At 30.3% G+C, this 27,379-nt stretch overlaps 7 protein-coding genes across 7 annotated transcripts; 5 read left to right on the plus strand and 2 right to left on the minus strand.

Moving 5' to 3' along the window:
* The first annotated feature begins 1,598 nt into the window (after nt 1-1,598).
* Nucleotides 1,599-4,410, plus strand: LOC111677408 (sodium-dependent nutrient amino acid transporter 1). Its single transcript, XM_023438518.2, has 10 exons — nt 1,599-1,981; nt 2,055-2,274; nt 2,528-2,643; nt 2,701-2,855; nt 2,917-3,020; nt 3,075-3,264; nt 3,321-3,597; nt 3,665-3,841; nt 3,908-4,005; nt 4,064-4,410. The coding sequence occupies exons 1-10, from the start codon at nt 1,660-1,662 to the stop codon at nt 4,217-4,219; spliced, it is 1,815 nt and encodes a 604-aa protein (XP_023294286.2). The 5' UTR covers nt 1,599-1,659; the 3' UTR covers nt 4,220-4,410.
* Nucleotides 4,312-5,921, minus strand: LOC111677409 (transmembrane protein 39A). The gene is made up of 4 exons (XM_023438519.2): nt 5,591-5,921; nt 5,290-5,525; nt 4,669-5,227; nt 4,312-4,605 (listed from the first exon to the last, which is right to left on the minus strand). Exons 1-4 carry the CDS (start codon nt 5,801-5,803, stop codon nt 4,366-4,368), a joined length of 1,248 nt encoding a protein of 415 aa, XP_023294287.2. The 5' UTR covers nt 5,804-5,921; the 3' UTR covers nt 4,312-4,365.
* Nucleotides 5,922-6,425: 504 nt separating this feature from the next.
* Nucleotides 6,426-8,338, minus strand: LOC111677388 (probable cysteine--tRNA ligase, mitochondrial). Its single transcript, XM_023438496.2, has 2 exons — nt 8,181-8,338; nt 6,426-8,118 (listed from the first exon to the last, which is right to left on the minus strand). Exons 1-2 carry the CDS (start codon nt 8,192-8,194, stop codon nt 6,531-6,533), a joined length of 1,602 nt encoding a protein of 533 aa, XP_023294264.2. The 5' UTR covers nt 8,195-8,338; the 3' UTR covers nt 6,426-6,530.
* Nucleotides 8,339-8,439: 101 nt separating this feature from the next.
* On the plus strand, nt 8,440-8,971 carry LOC111677389 (cytochrome c oxidase assembly factor 5). Its single transcript, XM_023438497.2, has 3 exons — nt 8,440-8,634; nt 8,691-8,786; nt 8,841-8,971. The coding sequence occupies exons 1-3, from the start codon at nt 8,530-8,532 to the stop codon at nt 8,880-8,882; spliced, it is 243 nt and encodes an 80-aa protein (XP_023294265.1). The 5' UTR covers nt 8,440-8,529; the 3' UTR covers nt 8,883-8,971.
* A 413-nt stretch (nt 8,972-9,384) lies between these two features.
* LOC111677387 (guanylate kinase-associated protein mars) lies at nt 9,385-13,115 on the plus strand. Its single transcript, XM_023438495.2, has 3 exons — nt 9,385-9,975; nt 10,219-12,628; nt 12,694-13,115. Exons 1-3 carry the CDS (start codon nt 9,487-9,489, stop codon nt 12,774-12,776), a joined length of 2,982 nt encoding a protein of 993 aa, XP_023294263.2. The 5' UTR covers nt 9,385-9,486; the 3' UTR covers nt 12,777-13,115.
* Nucleotides 13,116-13,949: 834 nt separating this feature from the next.
* LOC111677385 (protein lin-54 homolog) lies at nt 13,950-21,813 on the plus strand. The gene is made up of 4 exons (XM_023438493.2): nt 13,950-14,292; nt 17,536-19,894; nt 21,114-21,256; nt 21,319-21,813. Exons 1-4 carry the CDS (start codon nt 14,271-14,273, stop codon nt 21,753-21,755), a joined length of 2,961 nt encoding a protein of 986 aa, XP_023294261.2. The 5' UTR covers nt 13,950-14,270; the 3' UTR covers nt 21,756-21,813.
* Nucleotides 14,870-16,881, plus strand: LOC111677386 (elongation factor Tu). Its single transcript, XM_023438494.2, has 2 exons — nt 14,870-15,021; nt 15,081-16,881. Exon 2 carries the CDS (start codon nt 15,120-15,122, stop codon nt 16,581-16,583), a length of 1,464 nt encoding a protein of 487 aa, XP_023294262.1. The 5' UTR covers nt 14,870-15,021; nt 15,081-15,119; the 3' UTR covers nt 16,584-16,881.
* Nucleotides 21,814-27,379: the final 5,566 nt, after the last annotated feature.

Below are 27,379 nucleotides of genomic sequence, written 5' to 3' on the forward strand. Positions count from 1 at the left end.
ATTCTGAAAGTCTTAAGCAATTTAGGTTAAATAAGAGTCGATCGATAAGTTGAAATGAATATAACCTCTTTTACCAAAAATTTACTTACCAGTGTTGCCAGAGTTGCCGAAATTAATATATTTTCTATTTATATAAGATATAAAGAAAAATATTTTTAAACAGCTGTAGCTCTGTATGTATATACTAAGGTTTGAAACTAATAGCATGATGTACTTATAATTTCTAGAATTTACAGTTCTTCAGTGTTGCCAGACTTAAAAAAATTAAGGTAACTTGTTAAAATTACTATAATTTTAGAATGACTTAAGTGATTTAGGCATAATTAGACTCAATCGATTGATTTAAACAGATATTACTTACTTTTTGGAAAACTTAATTACCAGTATTACCAGATTTTGTGAATTTTGTTATTTTGAAGTAACATTTTATTAGAAGACCTTACGGTCTTCTACCTAAATATTATGATTGAAATTAAGTACTATATCATCTTACAAACTCGTTATTTTTAAAAATTTATTTCATCAGAGTTGCCAGACGTTAAAATTTTTCAATTTTATGCAAATTATTAAAGAATTAAAAAAAATTAGAGGATTTTTAAGGCGATTTGAAAACAATTAGATTAAAGTTTTTGTTTTGAACAAATGCAGTATTTTTTGTAAAAAAAACTACTTGCCAATGTTGCCAGATGTTGGGAATTTGTTATACTCGAGTATTTTTCATCAAGCAACTATAACTCTGAATATACTTAAAAGTCATGATGCTATATAATAAAAAAAATCTCAAAAACTGGGATTTAAGGACAATTTTTTGACCAGAGTTGCCAGATTTCTATAATTGCTTGATGTATAGCAACATGCTGCAAATTGCAAAAAATTCGAAAAATTTAATGTGATTTGGAGACAGTTGAAACTAATAGATTTTTTTAAAACAATATTGATTATTTTGAGAAAAATGTTCCTACCAGTATTGCCATATTTGTTTAATACGTTATAGGAAAGTATCAATTTAGATATACCAAAATCTGAATAACTTTTAAGATTAAAATTAAGAACAAGATAGGCAAGTAGACTTGGATTTTTAGAAAAATTATTTCACCAGAGTTGCCACACTTAATATTTCAGACTGGGAAACTTTTTTGAGAAACTTTAGATTTTGTGTGTGAGGGAAAGTGATGATTGGTATTTCTTTCTCTTTCTCTAACACACAAAAATCAAAAGTTTCCCAAAAAAAGTTTCCTAGTGTGAACCAGGTCTATTTAGTACATAATTTGAAAATTTCTTAAGAGATCTGAGAACGAACAAAGGGCCTTTTAAGAAATTCTTGACAAACCGCGATTAGCTTCTGTTCTTATCAATTTATTCATTTAACCACAATTACGAAAAAGTCGTTATAAAATCCATACCTAAGTGTCAGTAAATACTCAAAAGAATAATAAAAACAAGTAAAGCTGTAAGTAAACACAGATTAAATTAGACATGATCATACAGATTAATATATATACAAACAAAATCACATATAATTTAATATCTTTATAACATAGCATCTTAAAGATATTAAAATGCGAGAAAATATCATCGTTACAATAAATTAAATAATAAATTTTAACTCACAGTAACACATTGACTTTGAAACCAACAACATTTCGCAAAGAAAAAAATATGTCGGAATTAGAAAAAGGACTTTTAAATTCTAAAAATAAAGTTACTATAACATCTGAGGAAATTAGCGGCAATAAGCCCAAAGAACAATGGGGTAATGAAATTGAGTTTCTATTTTCCTGTATTTCTTTATCGGTGGGTTTGGGCAATATTTGGCGTTTTCCCTATATCGCCTTTCAAAATGGAGGCGGTGCTTTTGTTATTCCCTATTTAATAGTTTTATTGATAATTGGACGTCCTGTGTACTATTTGGAAATATTGGTGGGTCAATTTTCCGGCAGAGGTTGTATTAAAGCCTTTGATATGGCACCGGTAATGAAAGGTATGTAAAGAATACCCAAAATTTATGAATAATCTCTAGAGAAGTGACATGTTAATTTATTTACTTATTAAAGGTGTTGCTGCTGGCCAAGTTTTAGCTACTGGGGCCTCTATCACCTACTATTCCAGTATAATGGCTTTAACTTTAAGATTTTTAATAGCATCGTTTTCAAAAGTTTTACCCTGGAGTTATTGTCGCAAAGAATGGGGTGCAATATGTTTGGAAAACGATTTAATGGCAAATAAAACAACAGACAGTTTAAATAAAGTGTCGCCAGCAGAGCTTTACTTTCAGTAAGTTGTTGAAAATGTTATTAAAATCATGAACGACATCCGTCTAAATAATATATCAAATTTAAAAAAAACTACTTCATAAAAGATCAAGAGAAGACTATTTAGAACTAAAAATGAACTTAAATTAAACTAGAATTGATCTTGAACTGAAGTAGAACTATAACTAAAGTAGAACTGAACTGAAATTAAACAACAACTAAACTAAAAACTAATTTAAATCGATCCTTGATTGATTGTTTATACTTTTTTATAGAAATGAAATTTTACAAGAATTCCCTAACATTGACAATGGCATTGGTTCACCCAATTGGGAATTGGTAAGCTGTTTAGCCTTGTCCTGGTGTATCATAGGAGCAGTATTAATTAGAGGTATATAAAGAATTTCTATCTAAAAAATAAAATTTTTTTTACAAAAATATTCTATAGGCATTAAAAGTTCTGGTAAGGCAGCTTATTTTTTGGGTGTATTCCCCTATGTGGTTCTGATAATTCTCCTAATAAGAGCCGTTACCCTACCAGGAGCTTTACAGGGTATAATCTACTTTTGCAAACCACAATGGCAAGAATTACTTAACCCTTTGGTAAGTTTAATCTAGATCGTTTTAAAGCAACTAATAAAGATTCTTCGATTCAATACCAAAGGTCTGGTATGCTGCTGTTACTCAAGTCTTTTTCAGTTTGGCCATTTGCTTTGGTACTCTTATCACATATGCTTCCTACAACAATTTCAAACGGAATGTTTACAAGTATGAAATTAAGATTTTTATAGTTATTTCAGCTAACAAATTACAAATTTCTAGTGATATTGTCATTATAACTACCATGGATTCTTGTTCCTCGATTATTGCTGGCTGCATAACGTTTGGCATTCTGGGTAATTTAGCCTTTCAAACGGGTAACACCGATATAGCAAAAGTGGTTAAGGGTGGCGCAGGTTTGGCTTTTATCTCTTATCCAGATGCTATAGCAAAATTTGAATTTATACCACAGGTAAGCTATCAAGGCTTTAAGGCCATGTTGATGCTTTAAAACACAACTACCTAAAGGCATTTGCGGTCCTTTTCTTTTTGATGCTATTTGTCTTAGGCATAGGTAGTACAGTGGGCATGGGTTCTTGTATAATACGTGTTATAAGGGATCAATTTGTTAAGTGTCCCAATTGGCCTTTGGCATTGGGTTTGAGTGTGTTGGGGTTTGCCATTAGCATTATTTACATGTGTCCCGGAGGTCAATTCATATTGAATTTGGTGGATTTCTATGGAGTTTCTTTTACCGCCTTGATATTGGCCATAGGTGAATTATTAGCTGTTGGTTGGGTTTATGGTAAGTTTTTTTTTTTTTTTTGGTTAACAATTGATTCTCGAAATTCTCGAATTTTGTCTCTTTTTAGGTATTAAACGTTTTTGTGAAGATATTAAATTTATGGTGGGTTTAAAAACCGGTTTATATTGGCGTTTATGTTGGGGTGTTATAACTCCAGGTCTAATGTTGGCTGTTCTTATTTACACTCTGGCTGATTTAAAGCCTTTAACCTATAAAAATGTGGATTATCCTAACATAGCTCATGGTAGTTATAGAATAATTTTAAAATTCTTTTAAAATTAATAACATTTTATGTTTTTTTTTTTTTCAGCTTTTGGTTGGTGTTTATCGGGATTAGGTCTTTTACAAATACCCGGATGGGCTTTATATCAATTTTGTTGCCAACATAAGGAGTTAAATTTCAAACAGGTTAGTTTTTATATGTTACTCTTTAAGGTTTATTTTAATTAATTTTAAATTATTTCAGAAATGTTTGGCTTTATTTAAACCTTCAAAAGGTTGGGGTCCTTTGGATCAAAATGAGCGATATGAATACGACAACTATCGCAAAAATATTGAAAATAAACAAGTGGGTCTTGTAAAAGGTGTTGCATCAAAATTTTGGAATAATTTATTTAACTAAATTTAAAATAATTATTTTAATGTTAAGAGACAATAATAAAATCATTTTGCACAACTTACCCTTTGACACAAAACATATTAGACATTTTCAAATTCAACTGTGGCTTCTTGCAGTCTCTTCTTGTATTTATTATTATAGATTTTATTTTAATTATCCATTAATTTTAAATCGCTTACCGTCAGCTCAGCCAAATAAACTCTTTTTGTAATTAAATAATCACGCATCAATTTGAAAAACGTAAATTGATTTGTCAAAGTAATAAAGCTTAGAGATAAAATAAAATGCCATTCAATGGCATAATACAATAGGGAAATACCCGATAAAACTATACAAGTTTGTATAATTGTTAGAGTGGCATAGATCAAAGATGGATTGTGGAAAAGTTTCTAAAGATAACAAGATATAAACTAGCTGTTGGTATAAATCAAATTATTTTTTTTAATACTTACATAAAATCTAGCATGTGAGGAATTACCAGGAGTGGCTACTGTTACTGGGCCAAAACTGCGATACAATTCACCACTACATTTGGTCACGGTATTATGACCCCAAAGAGCACTTTTTATCCAATTAGGAGCAGTAGCACTGACCACACAATCAGCGCCAGCTCGCAATTCCAATTTAAACCAATAGCCCAAATGTAAAGCAGCTCTGTGTAGAATATCACTGTATTTAGAGGGAAAACTAAAGACTGTACACATGGTGAAGACACTAAAGAATACCAGTAGTATGTGAATACTGGCCCATAGTACATTATATTGCACCGCAGAGGCAAAATAGCAGGGTAGAAACGTGGAAAAATAGGCGTTTAACAGTGAAGTAAAAATAACCTGCTTAAAGCGGCAATTGAAATCATTGCGTAAAACATCTATTTCAAAGCGTATGGCATTAGGATTTGCCGAACAGGAATGTAAAGGAAAACCATTAAAGTAGGCACCTTTTACCTCATAATTAAAACGTAAAAAAGGTTCCAAAGTAAAGCCAAAGGCCAGAAAATATACTATGAATCTAAAAAGAAAAGAAAAAATCTAAAAAACACTTGTTTCTAAGAAAAACTTTAAAGAACTTACGGATATATTAATAGAAATATAGTCAAGTAATTATTGTTGTTGTACAGCATAACTATGCAAGCTATAAGCAAAGCCAATATAACATCCTCTATGACATATTTGCAAATGCCCATCATTTGTTGCAGGTGGGTGGGCAACAGCAATTCCACAGCCCTTAAGCAGACACAATACACTAATCTTCTAGCATTTATGGCCACAATTAATATTAGCAAAAAAGGTTCAATATGATAAAGATTCTACAGAAAAAAATCCAAAACATTTGAAAAGATTAAAAACAATTCAACACTGTTTTCCAACTCACCATAGTATTTGTTATTTGCGAGTGAGGTAACCACCAGTTTGTGCGATAAATATTTATAAATTGCATGGCAGCGGCACATGTTGTAAATAAAAACATTAACAATTCATTTAGGATCTCTGAGGAGCCGGGATAGTCTGGAAATGGTATGTGTTTAGGCATAGGTGTTGCCGATTGTGCTATACCTTGGTTATCTTCTTCTTTATTATCACGCATTGTTGGTATTTAATAGGTTTTGTAGTTTTACTCTTGTAAATTATAGGTTTTTATAATTATTTTTAATTAGTGTTTGTAAAATTTGTTAAAATTCTTGCCATTTTTAATATAATTTTCCAATTGTAAAATAAAACAAAAAGTAAACAAATCAAAACAGCTGTATGATGATATTACCAGATTATTTGAATAAATTTCCCTTGTAATAAAACAAGCTAATTCGCAATAAGATGACAACAAAAAACGAATTAATTAGTTTGACATAAAAACTTTTAGTTAATTACTTTTTACATGTAGGATTTGACAGTTTACCGTTTGATTTCTATAATCAATAAAGTATGCTTGTGTTTACTACATGTTTCCATCTCTGGTATGAAAAACTACAGAATTGTTTATATTTAAAAACCTTAACCCATTAAGTTACATTCAAGCAAATCCACTTGTGTAAAACGTAATTTTAGGTAAAAAGTATATTTTGTCTGCAAGACATTTGTACAAAATAGTTTTCGTTACGTTATTTTATAAAAAAATCTTTACTTATCTCTCTATTACATATATGTATGTTTTATAGGAAAATTTCTCAAATTTCCACAAAAAGAATTACGAATTGTTTTTATAAAATATGCATTTGTAACATTAATAGTTTATTTGATAAAACAAGCAAAATCTTAAAAATTATAAAGTTATTTTCTTAATAAAACAATAATAGTTTTCTGTATAAACATCAACATTAATTCTTATTTTCTATGAAATTCCAAGAACTGCCCTGAGAATGATCACGTATTTCAATACCATGATTGCGCAAACAATTTCTCAAATCATCACACACTTTAAATAATTCCTTATTTTTCCCCATCACAGCTTGCTGTCGTATGTTTTCGCGTGTTTTTAAAATATCTTCAATTATGACATTAATATTTATGATTTCTTTACTATTAATGCTGCGTTGGCCATCTGCAAAGCTAAAACCAAATGATTGCAAAATATAATCAACATAATTATTTACCGCGGCAATAGCATCTAAACAAGAAGAGGTTTCATTTTCTACGCTTGTATTGGTATTTGCATTAATACAACGACTAACTCCAGAAATTTGATCTAAGAGTATGCTTATTGAACGTGCAGTATCAAAGTCATCTCTGATACAAGAGTCTATATTGGATTTAGCATAATTTAGATTTTGAAGTATTGTATTAGCATTCAAATTGGAGCCAATTTTTTTGCCACTCAAATAAGCTAAGCAGTCAAATTTAAATGTTTTAAATTTGTTTAACGTATTTTTAGCAGTTTCCATTAATTCTTTGCTATAATCCATTGAATTTTTATAATTTGATAGTGCACAAGCCATGCGAAAATCATCGGCAGTAAACTCCTTCAGCATTTCATCTATGGATATGGTATTTTTTAAGGACTTGGACATTTTCTCACTTTCTCCTTTGATATTTAAATGGCCAGTATGCAGCCAGTAGTTTACCCACTGACGCGTATCATGATAGACACAACTTTGAGCCTCTTCATTTTCATGATGTGGAAATCTAAGATCCATACCTCCCGCATGTATATCTATAGACTTACCAAATATCATATTTGCCAAAGTACTGCACTCTATATGCCAGCCGGGTCTTCCCGGACCCCAAGGCGAGGGCCAACTGGGTTCATTTTCTGATTTACGTGATTTCCATAAGGCAAAATCAAAGGGAGAAAGTTTATTTTGCGATTTTAAAGCATCATCTTCATTTAAATTTAAATTCTGCAATTTGCCGTAAATCGGAAATTGTTTTACATCGAAATAAACTGATGAATCATTAGCCACATAAGCACATTGTTTCCGTACTATATTCTCAATGTAGTTGATAATTTTAGGCATATGTTCCGTAACTCTTAGCTTAATATTAGGCTGTATTACATTCAATTTACTCAAATCTGACCAAAATTCTGTTTCAAAATAGTGTGATATTTCTCGCCAATCTTTGCCCAATTCCTGGCTCCTTTTTATGATTTTATCATCGATATCCGTTATATTCATAGCACTTACAATATTAAAATTAAAATGCTGCCTTAATATACGTTGTATAATATCTAATTTAACATAACAACTAGCATGACCCAAATGAGACGAATCATAAACAGTGGGACCACAAGTGTACCAGGTTAGAAAGCTTTCATTAGGTAGTATAAGAGGAACTTGACGTCTGGCGGCACAATTATAAATGCGTATTCCGGTGTCTATACCATCCGGTTTAAACCAATGCTGTTGTGAACATAGTGTACGTAAAGGGTTAACAAAATATCCCAAACGTCGTTTGGTCATAATGCAACTGCAGAAATTCATTAAATATTTAATAAAAACTAAACTGTTAATTTACCATTTTCTACTTACTTTGTTTTCAACATGTTATCTTTAAAGCTTAAATACAACTTTTTCACATAAAACCTGATTTGTATAGTAAATTTTTCGCAAAAATGCAAAAGTTTTTGTTAATAATAACAAAACAGATGGTCCGGTTTTATTTTCCTACAAAAAATGCCATATTTTTAAAAAAAGATCTAAATTTCCCTAACATTGAGTAACCCTGCCTTATCAATATGTTCATTGTTTTGGGAAGTTATATCTTTTTCAAAAAATATGGCAATCTTAATGAATCATATGGTTTTCGGTAATTTTGGTTATAGCGTCCACTGGATTCCAACTATTTGTATAAAAAATAAATAAATAAAATCATTTCAAAATGATGCACTATGAGGAAAACGAAAAATTGGCTGATAATACTGCCTGTGCTGGGGTACGAGCCGATTTGAAAATGTGCTTATTAGAAAGTGATTGCTGCAAAAAGGTAAATATCATTGGGTGCTTGTAACAAGTTAAATAATTGTTATGATGATATTTTAGGACAAGAGGACACCCAGGGAATGTTTGCAAGCTAACTTGGTGCCTGAAGAATGTCAAATTCTACGTAATACCTTTTTTGAGTGTAAAAGATCTATAGTAAGTTGATTTTTAATAAATTCTGTACACTGATAATAATTAATATCATTACAGCTGGACAATCGTATGCGTTTCAGGGGTCGTAAAGGCTATTAAGGTTTATCATTTGAGTTTGTTAATAAGTCATCATTTCTGTCAGTCATAAACTTATAGGGTTAAATAAATTGTTTCTTTAATATTAAAAATAAGTGTTTTTATTAATAATAAGCGATACTGGAAGAAAAAGGCATTTGTAATTGGCAGGGATTTTTTAAATTAAATTTTTGGACCAGTTCTTTTATAATATATTCTATGATTGTCTAAATTTTTTTCGTAGTAGCACATCTTATAAAAATCATCACGATGCTAATCCTTTTTCATTTTAAAATTGACAATTCAAGTATTAAACTTTTAGGCAGTTTTTTAATCAACATTTTATATTTGATTTTTTCTCCGAATGTTCCAATTATCTGATATTCCTAATTTATTCTTGATCAAATAGTACAATTAATATGGCATCCTTAAACGTTTAACAACCCCGTTTTTTATTGCAAAAAAATACAACACTGCTGTTTGTTTGACAATTAGTCAATTTAAAATTCCTTTGCAAGGGAAATTTGATAGCAGAAAAAAACGAACCGCCATTTATATCCCAGGCGGCATCAACAAAATATATTTTGTGTTTTAAATAAAAATCAACTTAAATAAAAAATAATTTAATATGGATTTCCATAAAAGTTTATACCATGAGATGCATTCTCAGACACCTCATCACAAAAGAGAAAATCGTAGATTGCAGGAAGCCAATCGCATCAAGCAGAGAAGAGATCGTTTTCAAAATTCAAGAAATATTTCAGTTAGTCCAGTAAGGCATAAAGAAATTCTAATTCCCCTATGTCCAGACGATAAGGAGAATGAAAACCAAACAGATAATCCGAATTCTACACGTTTAGCCAAATTAGTGTGTAATACAAACAACCCAGAGAAATTAAAAAAGCAGGAGGCTTTTTTGAAACGCTTCGCCGAATGGATGGACAAGAAGAAAAATGCAAAAACTCAACAAGAGGGGGTTAATAAAAAGAAGCCATTCATATCGGCTGTTAATAGTGGTGGCAAACAAGCGTCTGCGACTTGTTCTATAGTGCCCAAAGGACATCATGATGGTTTTCGACCGCCAACGGGGCTTAAGAGCCAAAAACCAAATGAAAAGGTATTTAAATATGTTTTAAAAATATATTTTTGCTTTTAAACAATTGATATGACACTGGTATATACTCATGTAAGATTTGTTAAACTTTACTGACTAATTTACTGATCTAGGATTAAACTAATACCGAATAGCAAATCCACTATAAATTAGCTATAACAGAACTAAATTAAGATGTATTTTTAAAAGATTAAATTAAAATCCACTTAAAATTTTACAAAATTAAAACAAAATTCCGTTTTTTAGGCTGAACCCATTAACAAACCTATTCTTAAAGGCAGACAGTCAATTTACACAGTAGTACCCACACCACCAAGAAAACCAAAGGAAACAAATGACAAATTAAAAAACAAATTTCCAATTGTCCGCAAAGCATTGCCGACAAATTTACACACACGAATATTAAATTCAAACAAAACACCAAATGTTGCTGCCGCAAATTCTGCAAAAGCTGTCAATAAATTACAAACGAAAACTCCAGTAGATAAACCAAAACCTGTGGTTAAAAAGAACTCTACTACTAAACCAACTTTAGAAACAAAAACAGCCACTGCGACATTGCCTACACTAAGGTCTACACTAAAGCCTCGAGTTTTAAAAATGCCACCACCACCAGCTCCTAAAACAAAGGCGGTTGTAAAGAAACCAGAACCTACAACAACTACCACCAATAGGCAAACAGGGGCTGCAGCTAAAGCCAGAAATTTAGCTACAAAACGTCTAGAAACTAATAAGCAAACAAAAAAATCTCCTTTAAAAGCTGGAGGAGCACGTTTGGCTCAAAATTTAAAGGCCAAAAAACCGTTAAATACTTCCAAGAAATTGAATGTACCCAATGTTCAGGTAAATGGTAAAGAAATTCTAAGTTTATTTAAAAACAACAACAACATCAACAATAAACCTTTGGCAGAAGATATGGTTATACAAACTCCAAAAGATTTCACACTAAATCCGTTCGAAGAGTTTGTCACCTCAACTAAGTTAAGAAATTCTAGCCACAATTTAGAGAACTTGGAAGATAATGGCATAAGTCCCATAGAAACTTCGCCAAAAAGGGCTCATACTGTTAAAAAGTTTAATTTTATAAGATACTCCGAAGCTCCCAATGTATCGGACAATGATGCGGAGGAAATTGAACAAGTTAAAGAAAATCCACCAACAGCAAAGTCTAATGATTTGTCTGATGAAGAAAATAAGACGCTGGTAGAAACCCCAGCTGTAGACGAAAAAACACCTATAAAATCTAAACCAGAAGAAAAACCCGCCAATTATTTAAGTCCCTTCGTTAGTGTTACCCGTGGTAAAGTTAGCTTAAAAAAGGAGAAAGAAAAACGCAATAGTATTTATTTACAAAATCCATCTGAAGATAATGATGCGACTACGGTCAGTACTAGTCCTCTCAAATCACCCAAATACTCAGTTGAGGTGCGTAGAACCCTGGAAGCTGTGCGTTATTTCCGCAAACAATTACAAGATGAAATTGATAGACTCCACCAGCAATGTGACATTTGGGAGGCCTATAAGAATGAAAATCTGGAGAAACTACAAATTGAAAATGTTGAAGACATGATCAATGTTACCATTGGTCAAACACGTCTCTTGACAAGTAAAAAATTTATGCAATTTAAGGGTTTAATTGATCGCTGCGAAGCAGGTGCTACCGGTATTGGTGCCGTGGAGTATGATGGTAGTGAAGACACTAAACCTATAACCGCAGTGGACTTGGAGGGCTTTTGGTCCATGTTGGGATTGCAAGTTGATAATTTGGAGAAGCGTTTTGATAATTTAAATCGTTGGAAATTGAATGATTGGATAGATCCCGAAGAAGCGAAACCTAAAATCAAAAAAAATTTAACAAAAGTAAAGAAAGCCAAGGCAGCTCCAGCTACTAAAGCCAAACCCAGTTCTGCATTGCAGCAAATGTTGCGTAAAATGCAGGCAGAAAAGCGTAAAAACAGAAATCAACCGAATGGTTGTAATGAAGATGTGGTACTAACACCATCCAAACAGAATCCAAGACGTTCTGGCAACAGTAATAATTCCACACCACGCAAATCTATGGATAGTAGTCAAACGCGTCGTTTATCAATAGTAGTAAAAGATCGTAAATATTTCTCTCCTGCAGCGACGGTAATTTCAGTTTCCTCTCCCAATCGCAGGAATTCAATGATACAGCGTAAAACTTCCCAGGATTCCCCTAAATTGCTTAAGCATATAGAAAAGTTCAATGAGACTTTGGATAATATGCAATCATCTTTGGATTTAAGGAAATCTGTGTTAATAAACGGCAACTCAAGACGCATGAGTATAAATCCCCAATCACCCATGAGAAATTCTTTGGATAAAGTCGGTATAAAGGAGACTGTAATGGCTGTAAATGGTATTTTTACTGTGGGACAAGAAGAGCAACCCACTTCCAGCCAAACCAATTTCAATACATCACCGCAACATTCACCAGTGCCTACAGGACGTAAATCTATACTTAAAACTCCTGGTACAGCCAAAAGCAGACTACGCAATGTTATATTCAATGAAAAGTTGCGAGTGAAAAAATTTAATTTTCTCATCAACGAAGATGATCAATTGAATGGTGATAACGGCGACAATGAGGCCAATGAGTCACATGAGGAAGATTTGGCGCAAAGGGTTGATGAAGGTAAACTATAAACATTTTCATGTTTAAAAGTTTTACTTTTTAATATTCCTTTTCTTGTATTTTAGATGAACCCCAGCGTACTTTAACATTGCGCAATCGTAAAGTACGTTTGCGTCCTTCCTGCGAAATTGTTATACCTTCTAAATAATATCGGCCTATACTTCATTTGTATAATAATTTTTTTATTATTTTATTATATTTTTTAATACTTTTATTATGTTAACTGTTGCGTTTTTAAATCTTGACCTATCATCATATTGGAATAACAAGTCGTTTACTTTTATTCTTAAGGATTTTACTTAATTACAAACTGCATTTACAAGTATATACATATGTGTGTGTGTTTGTGAAAAAGTAATTGTTAAATCATAAAGTAACGATTAATTTGTTATTTTTTTTTTGTTTTTCTATATATTTAAATCGCTGTCTGTGTTTTTTATATTACATATTGTACTTTTTTCAATAAAGATTAATTTAACAAAATTTTAATAAATCGTTTAAATTATAAGTTTATGCTGTAGTTACTTTTTGTATAAAATTCTCTGGGTTGGAATTATTGCAAACATGCTTTAGTTTTAGAATATAATTTTATAAAAAATCGATTTTATACTACATATATTTGTTTTACAAAAAACTGGATTTTTGATTCAAAATTCATTTTTTACTAAAAGTAAAATCAAAATTTTCACAAAAAAAAATTAATTTTTTATTAAAAATTCAAATGTCTTCATTAAATCCCATTAAAAAATTAAATATTTACTACAGAAATTAATGAATAATTTAATTTTCTACTAAATATTAGATTTTTTACTAAAAATTCATTTTGTAAAAAAATCTGATTATTTATTTAAAATCCGATTTTTGTATCTTTTTAAACCCACTAATAATTTTGTTTAGCAACATATTACATAACTATATTATCTAATACGACATCACAAATTAAGAAATTTTAATTAAATTACTTTTATGTGTAATTGAAAAAAATCTTCAAGCATTCAAATACAACTCTGTGCTTTAAACCCCTATAAAAGTAGAAAAGCAACAAATCCTGTATGTTTTATAAAATATTTATTAAATTAAACTGCTATATAAGTTTGATTTTATTTTTCTTTAACGTTATACATGTTATTTTTTTAAATTTTTATTTACTAAATTTCATTTAAAATTAGAAAACAAAAAAATTTCCCTTGTTCCTGTCTCACATTCCACTGACAGTAGTGCCAACCTTGATGTAACAAATACAAAAATACAACTCTGTTTTTCTTCTTACACGAATGTCATCAAAGCAAAAAAAATCCATTTCAATAATAAATGAAAAATTTCCTTCTACACACGATAACGCAGAATACAGCAAAAAAATTTTAATTTGAAATTTTATTCAAAATATATTTAAGTAAAATGTGTTAAAACTATAATAAGTGGAACAAGATTTAGTGCTTAAGTGAAAAGTGTAAAAACTCTTTGGACTTTTGGTAAAATAACGCGCCTATTTTGTGGTGTTAATCTCCCATAAATTGTCGTAGTAGTGCTGTGCAGTGTTTACTTACCAATTTGGTGAACTTTTTTTTTTACAATAAATTGCAATTTTTCCCATTAATATAAAACATAATTTGAAGAAAATCCTCTCAAGAAGTTACCAACAATGGATATCAGTGATAATATGGGTAAGTGTTGGCATATTTATGGTTACTTTTTGGAAAGCTTTGCATTTGGATTTCAAATTGAATTTTCAATTGCTGATTGTTGTTGCCTGTACCAACAAACTGGGCGAACGTTTGTCTAAGGCATGGTGTAAAACAAAAATATACGTATGCTCTCAATTAGTTTTTAGTTAATTGTTTATTATATAGCAATTTAGATAGTTTTTATTAAAATTTAATTAAATAATATGCAAAGCAATAACTTTTAATGGAAAAAGACATTTTGTTGCTGGCACATTAGGCTCATACAATTGCCAACGGCCAATGTACGTTTTTGTTAACGGGATTTTTCGTAAATGTTTGAATAGTTTATATTAAAAACCTATAACTATATTTAACATGATTTTTGCTAATTCTTTTAGGAAAGTCCAAGTAAAATCTAAGAATTTTGTTAAATTTTCCTAAAAATACCATAATGTTTTTATCATACACTCATTGCCTCCAATTTTTTCTTTTATTGAAACGGTGTTGCCATATTATGTTTAAATTAGCTATGCCACACTGAAAAAATTTCCTTTTTTATAAGAAAAATAAACAGTGTGGCTAAATATAATCATATGTTGGGATATTTTCAATTTGACATTTTTCTTTGCACATTTTGAGGGTTAGTTTTACGCAATTGCCTGCATTCTTTGTGAATCGTCTAAGAAAATTAAAAAATTTTCTGGAAATTAATAAAAGATTATATTATTGGTAAGTTAAATTATATTTGTTATAAAGGAAGTCAATTGAATATTATTATTTTTCCTTAGTTCTGGTTTAATTCACAAGTAAAACTATAATCCGGCATCATGTCTGCATTGCGTGCGGTATGTCAAGCTAGCGGTGTGACCTCTTCAGTATTGGGCAGATGTTCTTCGGTACGTCGTGCTCTTAGCACTGCCCGTTTGGTGCGCTTGTCCCAAGGTACACCAGCTGCCTTGTTGCAATTGCAACGTTTTACTCCCATGTCTGCCACCACTCAAGGATTCCAGCAATTTGTTCGTGAATATGCCAACGAAAAGAAGGTGTTCGAACGTACTAAGCCTCACTGCAATGTTGGTACTATTGGTCATGTAGATCACGGTAAAACCACCTTAACTGCTGCCATTACCAAGGTATTGGCTGACAAACAATTGGCCGAAAGTAAGAAATACAATGAAATCGATAATGCCCCCGAAGAAAAGGCTCGTGGTATTACTATTAATGTAGCTCATGTTGAATATCAAACTGAGAACCGTCATTATGGCCACACCGATTGTCCCGGTCATGCTGATTACATTAAAAACATGATTACTGGTACTGCCCAAATGGATGGCGCTATTTTAGTAGTAGCCGCTACAGACGGTGCTATGCCTCAAACCAGAGAACATTTATTGTTGGCTAAGCAAATTGGCATTAATCACATTGTTGTGTTCATTAATAAAGTCGATGCTGCCGATCAAGAAATGGTTGATTTAGTAGAAATGGAAATCCGTGAATTATTGTCTGAAATGGGTTATGATGGTGATAACATTCCCGTGATTAAGGGTTCAGCCTTGTGTGCCTTGGAAGATAAGAGACCCGAAATTGGCTCTGAAGCCATTTTGAAATTGTTGCATGAAGTTGATAACTTCATCCCCACCCCAGCTCGTGAATTGGACAAACCCTTCTTGTTGCCCGTAGAAAATGTTTACTCCATTCCTGGACGTGGTACTGTGGTTACTGGTCGTTTAGAGAGAGGTGTTGTCAAGAAGGGCATGGAATGTGAATTCGTAGGCTACAATAAGGTATTAAAATCTACTGTTACCGGTGTTGAAATGTTCCATCAAATTTTGGATGAAGCTCAAGCTGGTGATCAATTGGGCGCTCTTGTCAGAGGTGTTAAACGTGATGATATCAAACGTGGTATGGTTATGTGTAAACCCGGCAGTGTTAAGGCTCTCGATCAATTGGAAGCTCAAGTTTATATCTTGGCTAAAGAAGAAGGTGGTCGTACTAAACCCTTCATGTCTTTCATTCAATTGCAAATGTTCTCACGTACCTGGGATTGTGCTGTGCAAGTTCAAATACCCGACAAAGAAATGGTTATGCCCGGTGAAGATACCAAACTTATTTTACGTTTAATACGTCCCATGGTTTTGGAACAGGGTCAACGTTTCACCTTGCGTGATGGTAATCTTACCTTGGGTACCGGTGTTGTTACTAAAGTTTTGCCACCTTTGTCCGAAAGCGAACGTGCTTCTTTGACTGAAGGCAAAAAGGCACGTGAGAAGAAACAAGTGGCTAAAAAGTAAATCTTAAGAGTAGTAAATAAAACTTATCCATAATATAAGAATTTACAAATTACTTTTTTTTTCTTTTAATTTTTTAAAATTGTTGTAAAAACGAATTATTTCCTATTGGCAATTGTTAAATTTACGTTTTTTAATAGCAGCATTTGTGTGGTATGTTACGCGTTGGCCTTAATTTTTCTGGGGCTCTAAACAATAGAAACGTTTTTTTATTATTATTTCTTTATATTAAGTAATAATTGAATTATTTTTTCTTTCTTTGTGAAATTAAAATAAAAATTTAAACAAACAGAAAATCTAACTCGCATGTTTTATTAACAATGTAACTGAGGGATAAGTATGTGTTTATTGAAGTTGTGATTTTGAAATTTTGAAATTAAGTGAAGCAATTGAAAATGAAGAGAATGTTATAGCAAATATATCACGAAGAAACGGTTCTATAGAGAATTGTGCAATTAAGAAGATTTTGTATAGAAAACTGATCAAATAAGAAAAGCTAAAGAAGACGATCTTAAACGATCAAACTTTAATATAGAAAACTGTTAAAAGGAGACATTTTTTCATAGAAAACTGTTAAAAGAATACACGTTTTTATAGAAAAATGTTAAAGGAAGACATTTTTCTATAGAAAACTGTTCAAAGAGAACATTGTATAAAAGAAAAACTTTTAATAACATTAAATTTTTTACTAAAAATAAAATTTTTTCTTAAAAACAAAATTAAAAAATCACTAAGAAACTAGTTTTTCACTAAAAAGCCAATTTTTATTAAAAATTTAATTTCTACTAAAAATCTAATTTTTTTGTTATTAAAATTAAGTTTTTTACTAAAAATTAAATTTTCCTCAAATAATCCATTTTTCTCGAAAAAAGCGAAAGTTTTTCATTAAAAATTCCAATAAAATATAATTTTTTTTTAATTTTCTATTTAAATTTACTTTAAACATTAATTTTAGATTCTCTAGACGATTCTTCGGCGTTACCCGAATTAAGCTTTGATGATCTTTTAGATGCCTCACCCATAAAGAAAACAAATAAAACAAGTTTTGATGATGACATCTTGGAAATGGATAATGAACGAAAAAATCGTACAGATGATACGCTCAATACGCCGGGACCTAAAAAACCACCCACTATGCAAAAAACTCTCAACACCTCCATAGCCATATCGAGTGGAACGAAAACATTAACACCCGTACGAACGCATGCTGTCAAATTGGGCAATAGTCCGAGCACTTTTACCCAGGTGGTTAAAAATAATGGTGGCAACACAAATACAACACCAGTTTTATTAAATACCAAGAATGTTTTACCAAAAACTGCAACACAAATACCCACAAATTCGTCCATTAAATTAACACCAAAAGTTGTGGGAGGAAATACTGGCACGATGGCTGGTAAAACAGCGGTACGGACTTCAAATGGTCAAATAATTTACATACAAAAAACACCAACAGCTGGTAATATCAAGGCAACGGGTGGTACTACCACAAATGTGGCAAAAACATCTACTTTAGGGGGTAACAATTCTAAACCAGTGACCATACAAGTACTACGTACAGCAGATGGTAGTTATGTACCCATAAAAACTAGCACAACAGGAGCAAATGGCAAAAATACCACCTTAACACTGTCACCCACTAGTTTGGCGGGTAAGAAAATCATCTCATCGGCAGGAGGACAGGTTATTATAAAGGGCACTATTAAGCCTACAGATGCAACAGGCACTGTAACATCCATGGCTAAAACAATCACCACAAATGCTTTAACCGGAGTCAGAACTGTGGTAAAACCTATGACAGCCACATCCTCTGCTAGTGGGCAAGTAAATGATTCAAACAAATCAAAGCCAATAGTTGTGCAGGCTTCGGGTGGCAAACAAATTATAGTATCTAATCAGAACATTGTCAAATTATCTCCCAAACCACAAACGGTTACAACAACCGCCGGAGCGGGTACGCTTAATACCTCTACTACTGGTTCAGGACAAATACATGCCATACAAATACCCGGTAAAATAGGTGTACAATATGTGCGTGTTTTACCCAATACAAAGGTGCCCGCCAAAAGCTTAAATACCACAGCATCGACCTCTGTTACTTCTACTGCAACGGCAGCTACAAAAACAGTAAATACCACAACAACATCTAATCAGCCGGTAAAAATTTTAAATTCTTTGCCGCAAAAATTTACTTTGGTACAAAAAGCTGGTACAAAATTGGTGGTAACTCAAAAGAAAGATAACTCTAGTGGCAGTAATACGGATTTCTTGACTTCTAAGGTACAGAAAACCATAGTCACAGTGCCCACCATCAAGTCTTTAAATGAGGATAAAAACAAAAATTCTCCTGTGCAGCAGCAGCAGTCTTTAATTAAAAACACTTCTGCGAATTTAACAAACAGCAATAATAACTCCAACAGTAATCAGACTATAATAAGAAAACATAAAATATCCGAAATAAATACAGAAATACAACGAATTACCAACACGACAGATAATGCCGGACCACCGGAAATCAAAAAACCAACACCAAATAATCGAGTTGTAGTCGTTTCCAGTCAATCACAACCAAAAATTCTTAATAATAGCATACAACAACCAGGACGCATTACCTTACCCACCACAGCTATTAGCGCCAATACAACCAGCAGTAGCAGCGGCAACAGCGGTATGGTAAAGATAAAACAAGTAACACAAAATGGCAATAAATTGTATACCGTACTAAAGCCCTCATCAATAGACCAAAAAACCAATCCCAAACTCTATAGTGTTTTAAAAACTAACAATCAAACCACATCTGCAACAGCAGCTTCCTCATCATCAGCTACCAACACTACAACAAATAAAGCTGCGGGCATTGCTAAACCTTTAATAAATAAACAACAACTTCTACAACAGCAGCAAAAATTGCTACAACTGAAAAAGCAACAACAGTCTGCAACATCTCAAAACACCACAAAATCTAATATAGCTATAGCCTCCTCATCTGGCTATATAATCCCCATACAAATTAAAGAAGAACCAGCAGATTCTAATTCAACCACTGCTAGTAATATCGAGTCATCTGCGGCACAACACAATTCTGCTGTGGCTGAGGATGAAAACGATTCAATGGATCCCATGGTGGGTGGTGTACGTCGTAAACATTGTAATTGTAGTAAATCACAATGTTTGAAATTATATTGTGACTGTTTTGCCAATGGAGAATTTTGTCAGGATTGTACGTGTAAGGATTGCTTTAATAATTTAGAAAATGAAGATGAACGTCAGCGGGCCATTAAGACTTGTTTGGAAAGGAATCCAAATGCTTTTAAGTGAGTACGGAAGTAAAAATATGAAATAAATACGATTTTACAATTGTAGGGTCTTAGAGTCAGAGAAGGCAGTTTGCTAAAGAAACTTTTCTTTGGGAATCTTTTAAAAGAACAAACTTTTTTATAGAAAATTGTGTAAAAAAGTTATTTTTTATAGAAGAATTTGTTAAAAAGCTACATTTCTATATAAAAATGTGTAAAGTCACTTTTCGATAGAAAAATGCATAAAGAAGAAACTTTTCTATAAAAAATTGCTTAACGAAGAAACAAGAATTCACTTTGCTATAGAAAATAGTTTAAAGAAGAAACTTTTCTATAGAAAATTATTTAAAGACATTGTTCTTTGAAAATTGTCTATAGAAGTCATTTTTCTTTAGAAAATTGTTTAAATAAGAAAGTTTTCTGTAGAAAAATGTGTAAAGAAGACTCTTTTCTATAGAAACATGTGTAAAGAAAATACATTTCTATAGAAACATGTGGAAAAGGAATATTTTCTGTAGTAAATGTACAGCAGACACTTTGCTGTAGAAAAATGTGTAAAAAATAGAGTCTTCTGTAGAAAAACTCTTTCTATAGAACTATCTGTAAAGAAGACACGTTTCTATAAAAAATGAGTAAAAACTACACTTATCTATAGAAAAAAGGGATGTTAGTGTACAAAAGTAACTTTTCTATATAAAAGTATTTAAAGAAGATTCAATTCAATAGAAAATTGTCTATAGAAGTCACTTTTTCTTTAAAAAAAGTATAAAGAAAACACTGTTCTGTGAAAAAAGCTGTATAGAAGACACTTTTCTATAGAAAAATGTGTAAAGAAGACAATTTTCTATAGAAAAATGTATAAAGAAAACAATTTTCTATAGATTAATGTGTAAAGAAGTCAATTTTCTAAAGGAATCTGTTTAATGAACACACATTTCAAAAGGAAATTGTTTAAAAAAGATACTTTTATCTAGAAAATAAGAACCAGGCTGCCTTATGATACATTCTCTAGGTGGCACTTTTTCTATATGGCAACGAACAATCCTAACTAATCGATAACTTACAGTGTTGCCATACTGCAAAATTTCAAATTTCAAAAGTCAAAAACAAAGTACACTGTGAGTGATTAACTTATTTAAAGTGCTTCTGTCAAGAAAAGAAATGTAATAATTTTTCTTCCAAAGTAAATGTTAGAAAAAAATAAAACAAATTTATATATTCTTTTGTTTATACTCAGGCCAAAAATTACATCATCAAGAGATCAAGCCGATATGCGTTTACATAATAAAGGATGTAACTGCAAACGTTCGGGATGTTTGAAAAACTATTGTGAATGTTATGAAGCTAAGATACCCTGCAGTTCAAACTGCAAATGTGTGGGTAAGTACAAGGATAAGAGTAAATAAAATAAGATATTATGTAACATTTAAAACTTCCTACAGGCTGTCGTAATGTTGAAGATCGTCCAGATTTGGATATGGATCCCATAGATCCTAAAATTATGGCCACTATAGCAATGGGTGGCTCAAATGCTGATAGTATGTCCCTAAAGCGTAGCTATGATAAAACGCAAAGAGATTTAAGTGGTACTTTACCGGGTATATCGATTAAAGCGGAAAAGAAAGAAACCAAATCGGTTAGTAATTATGATACTGGTGCCGTTTCACCCACTCTAGAGGGACAACAGTGTAATTTTATAACTCAAGAAGTAATCGATGCCACCATACAGTGCATGATAACGCAGGCGGATGAATGTGAAAAGAATAATTTACCAGCGTATCAAACAGAGAAAATGGTTATGGAAGAATTGGGTCGTTGTTTGGTAGAAATTATTGACTTTTCAATACGCACTTCAGATAATAGTTATGCACAAGATTAAGTGTTTAAAAACGATATCAAATATTGTAAAGATGTTAAATACATACAGAATATATATATACAAATATAACATACAAAGTAAGCTAGTTATTATTATTTAAAAGCAGAAGGCCTTTTAACATTGGTTAATGAGCTGCCTTTAGGAAAAGAAAACTGTTTGCTAAGTTTTTTTTTTTTAATATAATATTTTAAAATTGTAAAATTTGGCAATAATGTCACATATATTTTAAAGATGTTTAATCTGGCTTATAATGTAAATTTAATTTTGTTTGTAAAAATATTTTGAGAATTTTAACAAATTCAAAATGTTATTTTTAAAATTTGCTTAAATTTTTACTAACGACATAAAGTTTTTTTTTTTTTGACCCACAATGTTTAACATTTTTAAAAATGTTTACGTTTTATTAAAATCTAAATCTACTAACTAATAAAGAACTATATAATATACTATTTATAATCTCTAACTAACTGTACATATATAATATAATAATAATAAACAAAAAACTCTCTTAAAACTTTTAAATAATTTTGTTCTAATTAAAAAAAAACTTTTTGAAAGTTTGCTAATAAATGATTTGATTATTGCTTCTTTTAAGCTTTTGCTTTATTTTAGGCTTTTGTTTAAAACATTTTATTTTGTTTATTTTTCAATTGTTTTCTCTTTTTTTTTAGTTTTAAGAATTTAATAAATTAACTTGACTTTTATGTCGTTCTATTTTTTATTTCTTGCGATTACTGTTTTAATAATCACTTTGTTTAAAGGCAATTTATTAAAGCTTTCTTATGTTTTTGGTTCTAATTTTCTTTAGAAGTTAAGTTAATATACAATACCATATACTACTTTTATTATAAATGTATAAAATTAAAACGTAAAATATTTTAATAAAAATATATAAAGTTGAATAAAGAAAATGTTTAATTGAAAAAATAATATATAATAAAAGAAAACTCTTCTGTAGAGTCTAATGAAGACACTTCTATAGGAGATATAAGATTGAAAAATGTTTTCTATAGAAAATTGTATAAAGAAGAATTTTTCTTTAGAAACTTTTATAACGAAGACACTTTTCTAAAGAATATTTTATAAAGAAGAAATTTTTCTATAGAAGTTTTATAAAAAAGACAGTTTTCTTTGGAAAATTTCAAAAGAAAACAATTCATAAAAGAAATGTATAGTGAAGACACATTTTTATATAGAAATTTGACAAAAGAAGAAACTCTTCTATATAAAATTTTGTAAAAACAATTTCTTTATAAAACATTTCATAAAGAAGACAAATTGTCCAGAAAGTTCCTATTCCTATAGAAAATTGTATAAAGAAGATACCTTTCTATAGAGAATTGTATAAAGAAGACACTTTTTCTATAGAAAATTTTGTAATAAAGACACTTTTCTACAGAAAACTGTATGAAAGACATCTTTCTTTAGAAAATTGTATAAAGAAGAAACTTTTCTATAGAAAATTATAAAAAGAAGACACTTCTATAGAAAATTGTGTAAAGAATACACTTTTCTGCAGAAAATTGTATAAAGAACAGACTTTTCTATAGAAAATCACATTAAAAATAAATAGAGAATTTTAAAAAGAAGTCACTTTTCTGTAGAAAATTTTATAAAGAAGACAGCTTTCTATAGCAAAATGTACAAAGAAGACATTTTCCTATAGAAAATTGTGTAAAGAACAAACTTTTTGTAGAAAATTTTATAAAGAAGAACATTTTCTAAAGTAAATTGTATAAAGAAGACTAATTTTATAAAAAAATACTTTCTATAGAAAATTGTATAAAAAGACACTTTTCTATGGAAAATGGTATAAAGAAGAACCTTTTCTATAGAATATTATATAAAAAACACACTTTTTGTAGAAAATTGAATAAAAAATACACTTTTCTACAGAAAAGTGTATGAAGAAGACATTTTTTTATAGAAAATTGTCTAAAGAAGAAACTTTTCTATAAAAAGTAGTATAATGGAGACTTTTGTATAGAAAATTTTATGAAAATTACAAATTTCCATAGAAACTGTATAAAGAAAATACTATTCTACAGAAATTGTCGAAAGAAAACACCATTCTTTAGAAAATTTTATACAGAAGAGTCTTTTCTATAGAAATTTTAAAAAGAAGATACTTTTCTATTCAAAATTATATAAATAAGAAAGTTTTCTATAGGAAATTGTATAAAAAAGAAATTTTTCTGTAGAATATTGTATAGAGAAGGTGTTTTTCTATAGAAATTGTATAAAGAAGATATTTTTCTATTAAAAACTGAATAAAGAAGACACTTTTCTAGAGGATACTGTCTAAAGTAGACATTTCTCTATAGAAATTGTCTAAAGTAGAAACTATAGAAGATAAGACTCTTTTCTATAGAAATTGTGTAAACAAGATATTTTTTTTATTGAAAACTGAATAAAGAAGACACTTTTTTTATAGGAAATGGTCTAAAGTAGACATTTCTCTATAGAAATTATATAAAAAATACGCTTTTATATAGAAACTGTAGAAGATAAAACTCTCTCGGAAATTCAAGTATAGTTTTTTAATATATTTTTTTCTTGAATGTTTTGAAACTGTTGTCCTTCACTTAACTTTAAAGGTTTTTTTTCAGAAGTTATTTCTTAAGAGAACTTTAAGTTAAAGTTTCCAATATTTTAAAGTTTTGATTAACTATAGTTAATTATAATTACGCCTATTCGACATTTCAATTCAAATCAAAATATGCTCCGATTGCCAACTTTGATATTCTGCATTTCGATTCGATGCTCCGTCACTTAGACCTGATTTGTTGTTGTACAAGTGAGAAGAATAACGAAGCGTAACCTGTAACGTGCACCTCCCACTTCCTCAGCTCACTACCCTGCAATCACGCACAAGTTGCGAAGTAAAAACAAGGTCCTCAAAGCGCTAGCCGGCTGCACTTGGGGTATGGAAAAAGAAACCTTGTTGGCTATGTATAAAACGATTGGTCGGTCAGTGATTAATTATGCTGCTCCAGTGTGGTCACCTTCGCTCAGTGATACCCAGTGGAGAAAAATTCAAAGCTGCCAAAATACCGCCCTAAGGATTGTAACGGGCTGCCTACAAATTACTTCGGAACATCACCTGCACGAGAAAACGAAGGTCCTCCCAGTCAAGGAACATAATGTCATGTTGACCAAACAGTTCCTCCTGGGATGCCATCGTAGAAGTCATCACAATTTTTAACATCACACAGTAAGATACCCCCCCCACCCAGGCATGTCAGGAAGGACCTTCGTATATACGAGGAAAACATATGCAGATATGTGCAGGATTCACTGGATCAGTCCTCGTATTCGGCAGCTTTGAACGACATTAACAGAGAAACTATAAATTCCGCAGTCGCACCTCCCCTAGCAGACACGGAAGAAAACCTGCCGCGAAAAACAAGAATAGTTCTGGCACAACTAAGATCGGGATGGAGGAACGGGCTCAATGCCTACTGGTCACGTATATACCCTGACGTCCCCAACGAATGTCCTGCATGTGGTCAGGTCCCTCATGACACCCACCACATATTTAACTGCTCAGCCAACCCTTCACTTCACTCTGTCCAATGGATTTATGAACAGCTGTTACAAGGCTATAAATATAAAAATTTTCAGCAACATTTATTTTTCAGGTTTCTAGAAGAACTTTGTTTAAAAAATGGTCCTTTAAGCCGAACTTTTAGCATTTCAGACCATAATTGAATTTTAGCTGTTACAACAACAAAACATAACAAGTTTCCGAGTACGAGAAACTTCTTACCGCGAGAGATATGAATCATATTCTTTCTCTCTTATAGTAAATCAAAAGTTTCCCAAAAAAGGGATTTCAAGTGTGGACCTAGTGTAAATGCCATAACAACTTACAAAAACGAAGTTAAGATCGTTATGCAGCAGTTTTTCATGTTGGTTTTAAAATGGTCCTTCGAAATGTTTTAAATACTTTGTTATAGCTTACCATTACTTTAAGTTAAAAATAATAATAGCGATCAATATATTTTTTTTTTTTGAGTGTAGCTCAGTTTTATTCACCAACAACGTATTTAATTTCATTTTAAATTTAAACCATATTAATGATTTTTATGTTTTAAGTTATTAATTCCATTTATAAATTCTTAAAAATCTATAATATTAAGGTTATTTCAAAATACATTTAATTACTTAATAAATTTTTATATAAATATTTTAATTTAGTTGCTTTTGTTAAGGGTTTCCTTTTAATGTTTTTTTTTTGTTTTTTATTTTCAAACGTTTTCAAATAACTTTTTTTGTTAATGTCAAAGTGGTTTCTTCCATTGTAATTATATTTATATAATGTTTTTGTTTTTGTTGTAATAATATATGTAAAAGCTATTTTATAAAGTTATAATATTATTTAATTAAGTTTTTATAGTATTTAAGTAAATATTTTTGACTATTATGCTCAAATGCAAAACAATTTTTTTTTTCTCTTCAAATATTTTTTTCAGGAATTTTTTCTTTTCTTGTTATAAAGTTTTAAGTTTTAAATGTTAAAGTTTAATAATATTTGGTCACAAAGAGATCTTAAAAACTAAAAATATTTATTTTTATCCTTTAGTTTAGTTATAAATATAGTTATAGTTAATGTTTTAGTTAATATATAGTTGAAATAAGTTTGATTAAGTTTATATCAGTGAATAGTGTGTTTGACCCCATACCAGCTTTTTATTTTTGATTATGTGCAAATATGTTTTTTATAATATTTAATAATATAGTTTAAATAGCCATTTATTTATATATATATTTATATATTTATATATTTTTTGTATAATACTTTTAAACTTATATTGTCTAATTCACACAATAATACTCATTAACGATCTAAAATCGTTTTTAATGATTTTTTATATATTTTAAATTATTTTAATTTAGTTTTTGATTTTTTTTAGTTATAACTTGAAAAGCATTTAAACTTTTTTAGTTTTTCTTTAAATAATTACCCTGTACATAAGCTTTTTATTAAATTATTTAAATATTATAATAATGATTGCATTTTTGTGGCAATTCTTGTTCATAATTTAAACAGAAACGTTCTACTACATCAATTTTTTCTTTTTTTTTGTCAATTATTATTTTGTTTTTTTTTTCTAAATATCAGCAAGTATTTCAGCTATTTTATTATGTACAATTTTTGTAATATAACTTTTATTAAATACCTGCTTTCAACTACAAATGTTTGCTTTTCAACTTTGGTTTTGCAAATTTAACCCAAATTTACATTAAACACGGTTAAACTGTAAATTGTTTTTATTTTTATTTTTTGTTTCTAATAAATGTCATTGTTATTTTATAAAGGATTTAAAGTACAATACTATTTTATATAGTTTTTATATTTACTTTTAATAGTTTTTATATTTACTTTTAAAAGAAAATTGTTTAAAAAATCTTTCAAATAAATATTTTAAAATTTTAAGAAAATGGTCCTTCCAGCCCAAAAATTTCAGTTTAAAATCTGTTACTAAAATTCTACAAACTGTATAAAAAGTTATTCTTATGGGCAGGATTTTAGAGCAAAATGTTGTTAGCACTTTGTGTTATATTTGTAAATTGGAATCTAAAACGTGATGACTATGGTCCTACCAGCCGAAGGCTATATA

This window comes from Lucilia cuprina, chromosome 6 (genome assembly GCF_022045245.1).
Source record: "Lucilia cuprina isolate Lc7/37 chromosome 6, ASM2204524v1, whole genome shotgun sequence".
Classification (NCBI taxonomy): Eukaryota; Metazoa; Arthropoda; class Insecta; order Diptera; family Calliphoridae; genus Lucilia; species Lucilia cuprina.

Excerpts from the sequence above, each read along its gene's own strand:
- LOC111677408 (XM_023438518.2), top strand. The coding sequence starts at position 1,660 with ATGTCGGAATTAGAAAAAGGACTTTTAAATTCTAAAAATAAAGTTACT. Across the intron at positions 3,021-3,074 it reads TTCAAACGGAATGTTTACAA|TGATATTGTCATTATAACTA; the intron begins GTATGAAATTAA and ends ACAAATTTCTAG. Across the intron at positions 4,006-4,063 it reads AGGAGTTAAATTTCAAACAG|AAATGTTTGGCTTTATTTAA; the intron begins GTTAGTTTTTAT and ends AAATTATTTCAG.
- LOC111677409 (XM_023438519.2), bottom strand. The coding sequence starts at position 5,803 with ATGCGTGATAATAAAGAAGAAGATAACCAAGGTATAGCACAATCGGCA. Across the intron at positions 5,228-5,289 it reads ATATTTCTATTAATATATCC|ATTCATAGTATATTTTCTGG; the intron begins GTAAGTTCTTTA and ends TTTTCTTTTTAG. Across the intron at positions 4,606-4,668 it reads CCTCACATGCTAGATTTTAT|AAACTTTTCCACAATCCATC; the intron begins GTAAGTATTAAA and ends TGTTATCTTTAG.
- LOC111677389 (XM_023438497.2), top strand. The coding sequence starts at position 8,530 with ATGATGCACTATGAGGAAAACGAAAAATTGGCTGATAATACTGCCTGT. Across the intron at positions 8,635-8,690 it reads AAAGTGATTGCTGCAAAAAG|GACAAGAGGACACCCAGGGA; the intron begins GTAAATATCATT and ends ATGATATTTTAG. Across the intron at positions 8,787-8,840 it reads TTGAGTGTAAAAGATCTATA|CTGGACAATCGTATGCGTTT; the intron begins GTAAGTTGATTT and ends ATATCATTACAG.
- LOC111677387 (XM_023438495.2), top strand. The coding sequence starts at position 9,487 with ATGGATTTCCATAAAAGTTTATACCATGAGATGCATTCTCAGACACCT. Across the intron at positions 9,976-10,218 it reads GCCAAAAACCAAATGAAAAG|GCTGAACCCATTAACAAACC; the intron begins GTATTTAAATAT and ends TCCGTTTTTTAG. Across the intron at positions 12,629-12,693 it reads GGCGCAAAGGGTTGATGAAG|ATGAACCCCAGCGTACTTTA; the intron begins GTAAACTATAAA and ends CTTGTATTTTAG.
- LOC111677385 (XM_023438493.2), top strand. The coding sequence starts at position 14,271 with ATGGATATCAGTGATAATATGG. Across the intron at positions 19,895-21,113 it reads AGGAATCCAAATGCTTTTAA|GCCAAAAATTACATCATCAA; the intron begins GTGAGTACGGAA and ends GTTTATACTCAG. Across the intron at positions 21,257-21,318 it reads TTCAAACTGCAAATGTGTGG|GCTGTCGTAATGTTGAAGAT; the intron begins GTAAGTACAAGG and ends AACTTCCTACAG.
- LOC111677386 (XM_023438494.2), top strand. The coding sequence starts at position 15,120 with ATGTCTGCATTGCGTGCGGTATGTCAAGCTAGCGGTGTGACCTCTTCA.